At 47.1% G+C, this 14,207-nt stretch overlaps 1 protein-coding gene across 1 annotated transcript in view; it reads left to right on the top strand.

Moving 5' to 3' along the window:
- The first annotated feature begins 170 nt into the window (after window positions 1–170).
- HACL1 (2-hydroxyacyl-CoA lyase 1) overlaps window positions 171–14,207 on the top strand; it is a 47,717-nt gene continuing 33,680 nt past the window's right edge. The window contains exons 1-4 of the mRNA XM_083188966.1: window positions 171–311; window positions 1,964–2,068; window positions 2,364–2,404; window positions 3,774–3,854. Coding sequence (XP_083045092.1) covers window positions 237–311; window positions 1,964–2,068; window positions 2,364–2,404; window positions 3,774–3,854 — 302 coding nt within the window. The 5' untranslated portion in view covers window positions 171–236. The remainder of the gene's footprint in view (window positions 312–1,963; window positions 2,069–2,363; window positions 2,405–3,773; window positions 3,855–14,207) is intronic.

Raw genomic sequence — 14,207 nt, 5'->3', positions numbered from 1 at the left:
TCTCACCCGCAGTCTCCCCTACTCCTTGTGTGTGATGGTACGATCTAGTCTGGCCACTCCCCCCAGCTACAGTACACCACCACCTTACATGCAGTCACATAGGGGCGTGGCTTGGACTGAGAGATGGTTCAATCAAAAAAGAGCTGGGCAGGGGGAAGTGCGGTGTCAGTCAGTGTGTTTGTGACAGTGAGTGCCGGGGGCAGGGTTCACTAAACTTAAAGCACTCACACACAGACATGGCTGCTCCTCAGCAGGATGCTCAGGAGCCTATTACCGGGGCGCAGATCATTGCAGAGGCTCTGGCTGCACAAGTAAGCTCTAGCCTTATACAGAGAGACCACAGCACAACTCTCTCCTCTCTCTCTCCTTATACAGAGAATACACCATAGCTAAGTTGCTGCATAAGTAAGCTTTCTCCTAACACAGAAGACCCACAATAGCTCAGATTATGCACAAGTAAACTATTTCATTATACAAAGAGACCACAGCTCTCTCGTCTCTCCTTATACAGAGAATACACCATACATAAGTTCTGAATATAAGCTTTCTCCTAATACACAGAGAACACACTGTAAGACTTATGCTGCACAAGTAAGCTTTCTCCTAATACACAGAGACCCCACCATAGCTCATATGCTGCACCAGTAAGTCCTCACCTTATTTCTGACCCTGTTGATCATTTGGAGGACAATCTATTGACTGTCTATCTTTTTACTGTAGATCTATTAACCAGATACCAGGACCACACTATAGCTCAGATGCTGCAGAATTTCTTGCAGCAATGCTAATTGGCATTTAGTTATGAAATCAGATTTCTGTTTATTGATGTCACTCACAGTACAAGCTTCAATCAAGCTGATGGTAGCTACTCCCTTATGATCCATTTTATTACTGCAGACAGTTCTATGGGGGCAATCTTTTTCCACTGACCATCTTGTTTTTGAAAAAGTATCTATCATTTGTACACACTGAACGATATGCACCTTGTCATAAACGGCATAGGGAAAATTTGATTGCATTTACAGATGAGTCGCTTTTACGTTCTCATTCGTACACACTGTAAGATATGCAAAATGATATTATCGTGCATACCTTCTGTCTTTATCTCAAAGTGGCCCTGATTCTGGTTCACTCGCAAAAACAAATGTTCTCTTTAATGGACAAAACCATGTGCACTGCAGGGGGGCATATGTAACATGTACAGAGATAGTTAGTTTTCGGTGGGGTCTGTACTTTATATTACAGTGTAAAAATAAAGCAGCCAGTATTTATCCAGTGCAGAAACAAAATAACTCACCCAAATCTAACTGTCTGCACATGTTACATCTGCCCCACCTGCAGTGCAGCATAGTTAGGTCCATTAGAGAGAGACTTTGCTTTAGCGAGTGAACCAGAATCAGGCTCAGTGTGTACAGGGCTTAACTTTGCATCTGAAACAAACCATGTACCGTACCTGATTCCCCAATCCTGATTGAAAATGGTATGGAGATTTTTAAACATGTTTATTATTCCTGGTCCCCGACTCAACTGTCATATGATCAGGGCATTGTCATAATCTACAATATATTGGGGCAATGTCTTGATCCCCTCAATGCCCAGCTCAGGAGACTTGGGATATTCAATGTGTTTAAAAATCGCAATCCCTGATTGGATGCCTGATCATCATTGGATGCTGATCAGTGAATCTGGTAGGCTTTTCCGGCAGGGTTTGGGCAATCGTCTTATAGATATATGGGGCCTTTAGAAGCTGGAAATATACCAGCTACGGTATGATGTTCCTAACCCTTACTGTACCGTGATCAAATATTAGGGAGCCAAGGAACGTATGCAGAAGTATTATCTCACACCAACTTAGCATAATATATAATAATAGTATATTCAAATAAAAATAAAAACATTGAGTTACAAATCTTTAATTTCTACAAAATGTGTTTTATTATTCCTTTTTTTTTTTGTTCTTCAGAATGTGAAGTACATGTTTGGTATAGTTGGAATTCCAGTTATTGAAATAGCCATCGCTGCCCAAGTAGCTGGCATCAAGTATGTGGGTATGCGAAATGAACAAGCGGTAAGTACCATAGGGCATTATTCACTGAGGTATGAACCGTCCAAACCCTAATACACCCCAACTACGCCTTGACATCAAAGAGATCAAAAGCCTATTGTGCAGTACAATGATACATTACATGACAAGTATCTGACATCACAGCATGGGAGGAGTCAGTAGTCCTACTCCTCATTGAGACAGACATAGTAATGAGTTAATTGCAAAGTACACTTCATTTCTAATGGTAAAAGTATGAATTTACCCTTAAATAGCTATGGGAATAACAAATGCATTTACTTTTGTTCTAATATTTCAGGCTTGCTATGCCGCTTCAGCTGTGGGATACCTCACGGGCCGGTAAGTAAATGTCAGTGGAATCAAAATGAGAAACCATCAACTACGGTTTTCATAAACTTGTATGTTCTCATTGTTAAATCAACATGCAACAAAATTGCATATTGTAGCGTGATAAAGAGAAAACACCAAACACAGCGCTGCAGGTCACACACCTTATGTTGGCGCCAGCGCTCAAGATCCCTGACTCCTCCCACTAGTGCCCACCATGTCCACTCCTGGCAACAGCGCCATTCCATGTATGTATGGGAACTTGAAATGAGCAGGATGTATAATTGGGAGGAAATCGTATAGAACTAGCCCTTATGTAAATGATCCAGGGTATAAAATACTACATTAATAATGATAAAGATTATAAGGTAAATTGTCACAGCTTTTCTGGTTTGTTTTCCATTATATTTTACGAAGGTCCAAGTAGAACGCACATGTTTGTTGACATCTCCTGCATGCGGTGTGTTATGAATGCATTATGTAGTATACTAGGTGTACCTTCAACCTGATCTCTTTCTGAGAAGCAGATCTCATGGTGATGATCACTCTCCAACAGGGGAGGGAGATGTTGTCATTATCAGTATGTCACTTAAGTCAGCTCGAGAAGATACAATGAGGCATATGTATATTCTTGATAAAGTGGAAGGTGATAATGCACCATCAGCTGTGTTTTATAAAATGACAGTTGGGAGCTGATTGGCTGGTGTATTATCACTTTCCGCTTTATCATTTCTTCACCAAGCTTAATACATCTGAGCCTCTGTAAAACTTTAGATCATCCAAAAGTGCCAGTGGAAACTTCGGTACTTATGTAGTATCTGGGCGCCCGATTTTCTGATTGTATGCCTTACCTTAATAAGGCATACAATCAGATGCGATTCGACGCGTTTTTTGGCAGCATCGCATGCGATACGATGCGATTTTTGCATAGGATTCAATGTTAACAAGGTCCTGTTAATTTCCCCACTATCCAAGTGGGCATAGAGTTGATTTTATAAAGCGTGGCGAGCGCAGCGAGCCACCGAGCCCGAAGCGTGGCGAGCGCAGAGGAAAACATTTTAAGTAATCTGCGTCCCCTCGCGGGGCTCCCTGCGCTCTCCACGCTTCGGGCTCGGTGGCTCGCTGCGCTCATAACGCTTTATAAAATCAACTCTATGCCCACTTGGATAGTGAGGAAATGAACAGGACTATGTTAACATTGAATCCTATGCAAAATCGCATTCGATATCGGATGCGATTTTTCCGACCCGATTTTAAAATCGGGCGCCCAGATACTACATAAGTACCGAAACTTCTAATTTATGTGACACAAGGTCATAAAAAAAAAAAATAGTAAGTAAACTTATTTATTATTAAATCCATATGTATTTTCCATTTTCAGACCTGGCGCGTGTCTCGTAGTATCTGGACCTGGCCTTATTAATGCTCTTAGCGGCATGGCAAACTCCAATGTGAACTGCTGGTAATCTCTTCTTACTGTTTTTGAATACAATGCCTACATAAATCTATACAGCACATGCTCCATCACACTGTGCATGCTCAGGAGGGCTCCCATGTTATAAGCACAGAAGCCTTCAATGGCATAGGACCTCTTTCCTCTGGATGGCTAGTCTTTGCAAATGTCTTGGATAAATACTGGTGTTAATTACAGTGACATGGTGGGATTTACTGCATCGCAGAGGCAATGCTTACCGTGTTTTCCTGATAATAAGCCCTACCTGTGCTTTTGGAAACTAGTCCTAAATAAGCCCTACCCCGAAAATAAGCCCTAGCGGAAAGCCTGAAAAACAGGAAAGAGCTGTAGGTGAGGAGCAGGACTGGGGGCATGGTGTCTGTAAAATCAGGACTGGGGGCATGGTGTCTGTAAAAGCAGGACTGGGGGCATGGTGTCTGTAAAAGCAGGACTGGGGGCATGGTGTCTGTAAAAGCAGGACTGGGGGCATGGTGTCTGTAAAAGCAGGACTGGGGGCATGGTGTCTGTAAAAGCAGGACTGGGGGCATGGTGTCTGTAAAAGCAGGACTGGGGGCATGGTGTCTGTAAAAGCAGCACTGGGGGCATGGTGTCTGTAAAAGCAGGACTGGGGGCATGGTGTCTGTAAAAGCAGGACTGGGGGCATGGTGGCTATAAAAGCGGGACTGGAGGCATGGTGTCTGTAAAAGCGGGACTGGGGGCATGGTGGCTATAAAAGCGGGACTGGAGGCATGGTGTCTGTAAAAGCAGGACTGGGGGCATGGTGTCTGTAAAAGCAGGACTGGGGGCATGGTGGCTATAAAAGCGGGACTGGAGGCATGGTGTCTGTAAAAGCAGGACTGGGGGCATGATGTCTGTAAAAGCAGGACTGGGGGCATGGTGGCTATAAAAGCGGGACTGGAGGCATGGTGTCTGTAAAAGCAGGACTGGGGGCATGGTGTCTGTAAAAGCAGGACTGGGGGCATGGTGTCTGTAAAAGCAGGACTGGGGGCATGGTGTCTGTAAAAGCAGGACTGGGGGGGGCGTGGCTACGGCAGCGAGCGGGTAGGACGCGTTTGGACGGAGCTCCCTGGCTAACCATCCGTTACCCCATCCTGCGCCTTTGGCAACACCTGATTTCCCCGCCAGCGGGTGCCTGGAGACTCAGCCCTGCCCCGCACTAGCCGCCCGCCCGTCAGATTCGGTCCCGGCGTAGCAGCCAGCCCGCCGGACTGAGGAGAGGACTGCGGCCTACCCCCCTTGCCGTACAGCGCACTCCCGCCCAGACGCCTGCCGCTGCTGTTGCTGAGACCGCGCCGTGGAGGTGATCCCCGCGAGCGACTCACCCGCTGACACCCGGCGCCCATCGAGAGGGAAACATCCTCCATCTCCCCGCCTGGATCCTGGTGAGTCCTGCGCTGCGGGCGCCATCTTGGGCTCAACGCAGCACTTATACAAGCCCACAAGCCTGAAGCGGCCCCCCCAGAAGGGCCTCACATCCCCTGTCAGCTGCACCTACCCAGAGGGGTCCACACAGGACTGCCATTGCCCAGAACTACCAGTGGTGAGGGTAGCTTACAGTAGCCCACACCCCATTAATAGATCCAGCACTATAACTCTATACTGACAAGAGACTGCCATAGCTGAGGAGGGGGTGTATATTAGCCCGGCGCCATTCAACATGGTGAAGCAGAATCATAGCACCTCTGCAGCAAAGCTGGCCAAATTTGCAAGGGGGCAGGAGGCACAAGGCCCGTCGGCACCGCCGGGGGACTCCGGGCAGGGCTCTGGGGACCCAGCTGGCCCTGATGCCCCCCCTGAGGACACTTCGCCTGCACCCCCATCCCTCCAACAAATCCTGGAGGCCATTGCTGGCACTGAGAAACGTTTATCTGATAAAATGGAGAAGGTGCAGTGCGATCTATCCCTCCTTAGACAGGACGTGCAGCGCATCAGGGAGCGTGTGGGGGAGGTGGAGACCCGGGTCTCAACTGTTGAAGACGCAATAGATCCTATGAAAACCACAGTCTCTACCCTGACACAGCAGGTCACAACTATTCAGAATAAACTAATGGATATGGAGGGCTGTTTGAGGAGAAACTATGTCCGCTTCGTCGGCCTGCCGGAAAAGGAGGAGGGCACGGCGCCAGAGGCTTTTTTGGAGGCCTGGCTGATCGAGACATTTGGCAGAGAATCCTTCACCCCTCAATTTGCTGTCGAGAGAGCCCACAGAATCCCTACCCGTCCACTCCCTCCGGGGGCCCCACCCAGAACTTTTATTGCCAAACTCCTACATTATAAGGACCGTGATACGATCCTGCGACTGAACCGCACCAAAGGCCCTATGATCAGAAACGGCGTCACCATCTCCACGTTTCCTGATTTCGCCATAGAGGTGCAGAAGGAGAGGGCCTCTTTCTTCCCCGTGAAACGCAGGTTGCGAGACTTGGGCCTTCCCTATTCCATGCTCTTCCCGGCCCGGTTGCGGGTGGTGGCGGAGGGAGAGACCAAATTCTTCAGCAGCCCTCGTGAGGTGGCAGCCTGGCTCGATAGATATGCGCCTGGAGCTCGCCAGTTAGCTCCGGCCTGATCCTCCATGATTGCGAGACGAAGGACTTGATTTACATTTATATGGACACCTTACTCCACTCTCTTATACGCTCTCCAGGAGATCCAAGACGCCTGAGTGGTACTGATGTTGTCCGATTAACGTGAATATTATTAGAGATGTATTGCAATTGATCTGATTCACTATGCCTTAGCGGGAGGGGGGGGGAGGGGGGGTGGCGGGGGGGAATGTTACTAAATGTTGTGTACTCTTTGCATAGGTGTCGCTTTAGACAAACTAAGGCCAATATATAGCCAGGGGGCCCCGATGCTTGCATTGGTAGTTATTAACTGACTGCTCCCATAGTTCGTAGACATTGCTGACATTTCTTGGTCTCCATAGTTACTAGGTTAGGGTTACAAGTATGCCTAGGTTGGGGGAGGTATACAGGGAGGGGGTGTATTTTGTTGGGATTGTTATTTCTATGTTTTCCTGTTTTTCTTCTTTCTCCTTTTCTATTAGTCATGTAAGATATACTGATTTGATATGCACACAATTGGAGGGTATGATGTGTTTTGTAGTAATGATTGCGGTGTACTCGGGTCTACAAGGCGGCAGCACTGATACGACAGTTCTCTACGGCCCCCGCCCTATAACTCAATATGACGCAACTTAACATTTTAACCTGGAATGTCCGGGGGATAAACGATAGAGTTAAACGTTCCCTAGTTCTTAAAATGGTTAGGCAGTATGGCTCGGACATCACCTGCCTTATCGAGACCCACCTGGAGGGAAATAGACTAATGTCCCTACGCAGGCCATGGGTGGGATGGGCATATCATAGCTCCCACACGACTCACTCTAGAGGGGTTTCTGTACTAATCAACAAATCAGTACAATTTGTGCTGCTAGACGTTAAGACAGACCCACTGGGTAGATACGTCTTCCTCCAATGTAAACTATACTCCCAGTCCTTCTTTATCCTGGCGCTCTATGTCCCCCCTCCTTTCAACTACGATGTCTTAAAACAAGCGGCTGCTTATGTGGCCCAATCTCCTGACACACCAGTAGTATGCCTTGGGGATTTTAATAAACTAATGAACCTGCGGCTGGACAGATGGTGGCCCCCTGGTTCCGTCCCTACTGATGACCGCCCCACAGGTTTTGCAAAATATGTGGAGTCAATTGGCTTGAGGGATGCCTGGCGACAAAAACACCCCGCGGTCACTCAATACTCCTGCTTCTCTAAAACTCATAACTCCTTCTCGCGCATTGATCTGGCCCTAGTCTCCCCCCCAGTATTGCCCAGACTCCAAAACATCTGCTACAAAGCGAGGGGTGTCTTGGACCACTCTCCTCTGATGCTGACGGTGGGGATGGAATGCCAGAGGGGACAGTCCTTCTGGAAACTACATCCCTCCTGGTTATTACAAATTGGAGAATCCTCGGACCTCCAGACTTTGTGGGATGGGTACTTTGACATCAATACAGGTACAGCCCCTGCCCCGGTAGTGTGGGAAGCATTCAAGGCATATCTGAGGGGCACCCTCATATCTAAAATTGCCTCTATTAAAGAACACACAAAGCTAGGGGTATCGAATTGGAAGATGAATGTAGACACACAGAGATCATACACTTGGAGGAGGGCTCGGAGGAGTCCAGGGCAAGGTGGGAGTTAGCACAAACTACCTGGGTTTCCCATTTCGAAGAACGTAACGCCCGTAGCCTGATATTCAAATCCCACAAGCTTTACATGAATGCGGACAAGACAGGCAGCCTTCTGGCTCACCTGGTACACTTGGACCGCCCTGCCAACTCTGTGGCCCAAATATTTGACACCGACGGGACACTGAGGACATCCTCCAGGGAAATAGCAGATGTGTTTCTTGCTTTTTACCAGGAGCTATACCGCTCACGCCTAAGATGTTCGCAGGGGGAACTTACTGACTACCTAGACAGCATAGACTTACCCACACTGCCCGAGGAGGCTAGATCCTCCCTTGAGGCACCGGTTACAATTACTGAAATAGAGGCTGCGATCCGGTCCTTTCCCGGCGGGAAGGCGCCGGGCGTGGACGGGGTTCCAGTAGAACTGTACAGGACACATTTGGACTTATTCGCTCCTAAGCTGTTGAATTTATTTAACGATATCCGTGACCTAAATGTTTTACCGGACTCTATGTCCGAGGCTGTTATAGTCGTTATACCCAAGCCCGGGAAAGACCCTGAATACCCCGACTCATACAGACCTATCTCCCTGATTACCACCGACCTCAAAATATTGGCGAAGGTCCTGGCTATTCGTCTGAATAGTGTGATACTGACCATTATTCATCCGGACCAAACCGGCTTCATGCCAGGTATGTCCACCAGTATAAACTTAAGACGGCTGTATGCACATATCCAGGCCACCCATGAGGAGGAAACGTACTCAGCTATTGTTTCGTTCGACGCCAGTAAGGCCTTCGACTCAGTCGAATGGCCTTATTTATGGCAGGTAATGAGACGTATGGGCTTCGGCCCACAATATTTAAAATGGGTCCAGCTGCTGTACCTCCACCCGATGGCCAGGGTCTCTGTTAATAGCCATGTCTCACCTCCCTTCGCGCTGGGAAGGGGTACTAGACAGGGATGCCCCCTTTCCCCTGGTCTTTTCGCTATAGCTATCGAACCGCTTGCTTGCATCCTTAGGACACACCGTGACATAGTTGGGCTCCAACTGGGTCAGAGAACGGACACAGTGGCACTCTATGCCGATGACCTACTTCTCTTTTTAAAAGACTATAGACTGTCAGTACCGATTGCCCTGCAGCTGATGGAGGAGTTTGGCGGTTTCTCCGGCCTCACTGTGAACTGGTCTAAATCCTCCATGATGCCCCTAAGAGGCCCACCACCGCTGGCACTGGGCACCCCCCTTCCACTTAGCTGGGTTTCCCAATTCAAATATTTGGGGATTAATATCACCAACATCAGTCAGGACTTTATCCCTAGAAACCTACACCCACTTCTGTCCGTCGTTAAGGATAAACTGTCGGTCTGGACCAGGTTGCCCCTAAATGTCATCGGCAGGGTCAACTTGGTCAAAATGATCTTGCAGCCCAAGATAACATATGTCTTAAATCAATCCCCGGTGTACGTGCCCGCTTCCTTTTTTAGGCACCTAAATAGCTTACTATCTTCACTGATATGGGCTAATAAGCGCCCCAGAATTAGCGTCAGCACTCTAACTAGACCACGGACAGATGGGGGTCTGGCTCTACCACAATTCAGACTGTACTACTACGCTGGCCAGCTCTCGCACCTTAGGCACTGGATGCAGGACACTGACCAGAGCTCGCTCCCTACCACATTTTTGCACCAAATATGTCCCGACATCACACCCACGCAGCTATTATTGGGTGGGAGGATACCTGGGGGGGCCCCTCCACTGGTGGTCCAGGCCATCAAGATATGGCAGGAGGCCCAATCCTTGATGGGATACACGGCCATAGATCCTGGAGCTCCCCTCTGGCATTCTACCAAATTGCCTGAACTCGCTTGCCTGTCGGGCGGGAGTCTGTGGTCATCTGGGGGGGTGGTGACGATTGGACAACTATATGAGGCAACCGTGCTGAAGTCTTTTCAACAGCTAAAGGAGGAATATGGGTTATCTCAGGTGTACTTCTTTAGATACCTGCAGTTGCGACACGCCCTTAACACCCAGTTTAACAACAGCCCTCCTGTGCTACTATCCTCCCCGGCAAAAATATTCCTGGCCAATCTCGGACAGGTAAAAACCATCTCTCTAGCCTATTCATTCCTTTTATCCTTTTTACATAAGGACTCGCTGCCCGCCTTGAGGGCCAAGTGGGAGGTCGATGTGGGTGCTTTTGAGGAGGAGGAGTGGGAGGAGGCACTGGCATCACCACGATATGCCACAGTCTCCGCAAGATTTCAACAAGTCCAGCTATTTATTATACACAGAACATACCTAACACCATGCACTATGGTTAAATTTGGTGGACGGGCCTCCCCGGCCTGCCCAAAGTGTGGTTTCACACAGGGGAACCTATGGCATCTCCTCTGGGAATGTCCTCTGGTTGACTCTTTCTGGGTGACGGTTAAATCAGCCATTATATCAACTGGGATATCTGGGCAAGCTCTGACGCCCAAGATGTGTATTTTGGGAAGCAAGGAAAATACATCACTGAACAACATAGAGGGACAATATGTGACCAATTTGTGCTCCCTAGCTAAAGTTGTCATAGCCAGACATTGGATGGCTAGCTTGGGACCCACGATGGCGGAGTGGAGGGCTCTAGTTAATACCACAGTACAGCATGAAAAATATGTATACATGTCTCGGGGTACCTTGCCCAAATTTGACAAGATATGGGGCAGATGGCTGGAGTCTCCGCATTCAGCACATTCCTGATGATACAAAGCTGGGCTGTGGTGTTGACTGTAGATGCTGATAACTATACCGCTCATATGCATATAAGAACTGATCAACCCAAGATTGTGTATTGATATCTTACCCTAAATGGGATTGAACCCCTAAATATGCACGTTAATTAATGACTAATGCTCTCTTTCTTTCTCTTATCTCTTTTTCTTTCTACTGTTCCTCTTTAATTCAAATAAACAAAATCAAACTTTAGATACTCAGTCAGAGCAGGATGGCGATATCATCTCTCCCTACCAATCGACTCTTTATTATATTTTCTAATATATTGTAGGGTGACGATACTGTATGTGAACACAATGTACATTTTGATGTTCAATGCTTGATTTTGATTGACTGTTTCACATGCACAATGCTTGATTTGCTGTTCTGTTCTGTATTAACCCCTTCCCGACATTTGACGTACATTTACGTCATGGTCGGGAAGTACTTCCCGACACATGGCGTAAATGTACGTCATGGCATTTAACTGTCACCGCGTCTATAGACGCGGTGACAGTTTCAACATGTCTGCTGTCCCTGACAGCAGACATGTCCGTGCATGCCCCGGGGGGGCTGCGATGCCGCCCCCCCGTCGGCGATCGCTGTGATTGGCTGTTCAGTGTGAACAGCCAATTACAGCGTTTTCCTGTGTCACCGGCGAATAACGTTCGCCGGTGACACGGGATCAGAGGTGATTGGTGCTGTAAAGTACAGCACCAATCACCGCGGGGTGTAAGGGTGACACTGGTGTCACCCCACCGCACCCCGCCCGCCCCCAAAGGCCGTGATTGGTTCGTCGGACCGACGGACCAATCACAGCCAAGGAGGGGGATTTAAACTAACGGTGACTGCACTGCAGACGCCATTCCGGTCTGGAATAGCGTGCAGTGCGGTCACCGTACCTCCCTGCCGCCATACTGACCAGAACCTTGCTCCATAGCTTGCTCCATACTTACCTGATCGTTGCTTCATCACTGCTTCCTGGATCCTGTTACTACTTGTGCCTTCCTGTGAAATTGTGCTGCTGCAGTGTACTAGCTAGATAGAGAGAGATAGATAGAGAGAGATAGAGAGAGATAGAGAGAGATAGAGAGAGAGATAGTGTCAGAGAGTGCTATATTTTGTGCTGCTGCAGTGTGATCTAGTTATAGATAGAGAGAGAGAGATAGAGAGAGAGAGATAGATAGAGAGGCCTAGTGACAGAGTGCTATATTTTGTGCTGCTGCAGTGTGATAGTTATAGAGAGATAGAGAGAGATAGAGAGAGAGATAGTGTCAGAGAGTGCTATATTTTGTGCTGCTGCAGTGTGATATAGTTATAGATAGAGAGAGAGAGATAGAGAGAGAGAGATAGATAGAGAGGCCTAGTGACAGAGTGCTATATTTTGTGCTGCTGCAGTGTGATAGTTATAGAGAGATAGAGAGAGATAGAGAGAGAGAGATAGAGAGAGATAGTGACAGATTGTGCTATATATTTTTGATATAACTGACTGCTGCCCCCTCCTTTTGTGCTGATCAGTATAAATTAACTGATCAGCAACTTTTTGGGGGCGCAGGTTTTTTTTTATATATAGATATACCTGTCAGTGCTGCTGCTGCAGTGTCATAGAGTGATAGATAGTGAGAGATAGAGAGATAGAGAGAGATAGTGACAGAGAGTGATAGAGAGTGCTAAATTTTTTGGCTGCTGCCCCCGCCTTTTGTGCTGATCACTATATCTGAGGTGATCAGCAACTTTTTTGGGGGTACAGAGGTTTTTTTTTTTTTATATATACCTGTCAGTTGCACCAAAGGTTGTGCACCTGCTGCACCTCACTGGTAATCAGTGTCGCATCACTGATCACCTTTTTTTTTTGTGTGTGTGCTGTGGGGTCTTTTTTTAATTTTTTTTTTACACACACTGTGATTTTGTGGGTGTCCTGTGGCCGCTGTGCGCTGATCAGTGACGTACATCACTGATCATCTTTTTCGGCACAGGGTTGATCTATATATTTTTTTTTTTGATCAAATTCCTGTTGCCTTTGAGCGCTGTTCAGTGACAGACGTTACTGACCAACATCTGTGCTCAATTTTTGGCGCAGGACCTTTTTTTTTTTTTTTTTTTTAACCCCTTCAATTTTTTTTTTTTAACCCCTTCAATTTTTTTTTTTTAACCCCTTCAATTTTTTTTTTTTTTAACCCCTCCATTTTTTTTTTTTTTGTATAAAGTATTTTTTTTTCCTGCACACTACATACACACTACAACCTACATACCCCCCGGGTTGAAATAAAGTTTGTACCCCCCCCTACACTATACACGTGTTGAAACATTTCACTACCTGTAACACAAAAATAAAAATGGCATCCCAAATGTCCTCCCAAATGTCCTCCCAAATGTCCTCCCAGTCATCCAGGAGAATGTATTCAGTGGAGGAGGCATATGCCATGCTTGCCTCTGACTCTGACACAGGCAGTGATGCAAGCGGGGAATTTGAAGGATTCGCCTTAAGCTCCTCTTCCTCCTCTGGTGATGAGGGACCCCCTCAAAGACGCCCCCGTAGATCAGCTGAGACCCCCCCCCCAATAATTGATCTCGTATGGACCCCACCACCAGACAATTTTGAGCCCCAGGTTCCTGAGTTTTTGGCCATGCCAGGAATCCAATTTGATTCCACAGGTCTCAGAGAAATTGACTTTTTCAAATTATTTTTCTCTGATGATTTTATAAATTTAATGGTGGACCAAACTAATTTATATGCCCAGCAGTTTATTGCTCAAAACCCCACGTCATCATTTGCTAGGTGGACCCCTGTAGATGCAGTAGAGATGATGACGTTTTGGGGTCTGGTGTTTCATATGGGCATAGTAAAAAAGCCAGAAATTAGGCAATATTGGAGTACAGATGTTCTGTACAGTACTCCATTTTACCGTATGGCCATGCCCCGGACTCGATTTGAGACAATTCTTAAATTTATACATTACACCGATAATGCACAGTGCCCACCCAGAGATGATCCCACCTTTGACCGGCTATTCAAAGTCAGGCCGGTCATTGATCATTTCAGTGCCAAATTTGAAGAGGTGTACATCCCAGAAAAATTTATTTGTATCGACGAGTCCCTTATACATTTTAAAGGAAGGGTTAAATTCCGCCAGTACCTTCCCAGTAAGAGGGCAAGGTATGGCATAAAAATGTATAAACTGTGTGAAAGCACCTCAGGGTACACCCACAGGTTTAGGGTTTATGAAGGGAAGGATTCAAGAATTCAACCGCCAGAATGCCCCCCCTCCCTCGTAGGTGTTAGTGGGAAAATTGTCTGGGATTTAGTGCACCCCTTCCTGGATAAAGGTTATCACCTCTATGTGGATAACTTTTACACCAGCATCCCCCTGTTTAAGGCCCTTGGTTCAAG

Source organism: Crinia signifera, chromosome 5 (genome assembly GCF_055691185.1).
Source record: "Crinia signifera chromosome 5, ASM5569118v1, whole genome shotgun sequence".
NCBI classification, from domain to species: domain Eukaryota; kingdom Metazoa; phylum Chordata; class Amphibia; order Anura; family Myobatrachidae; genus Crinia; species Crinia signifera.
The sequence above is the reverse complement of the archived record's forward strand: the minus strand, read 5'-3'. Positions and strand labels throughout refer to the sequence as shown.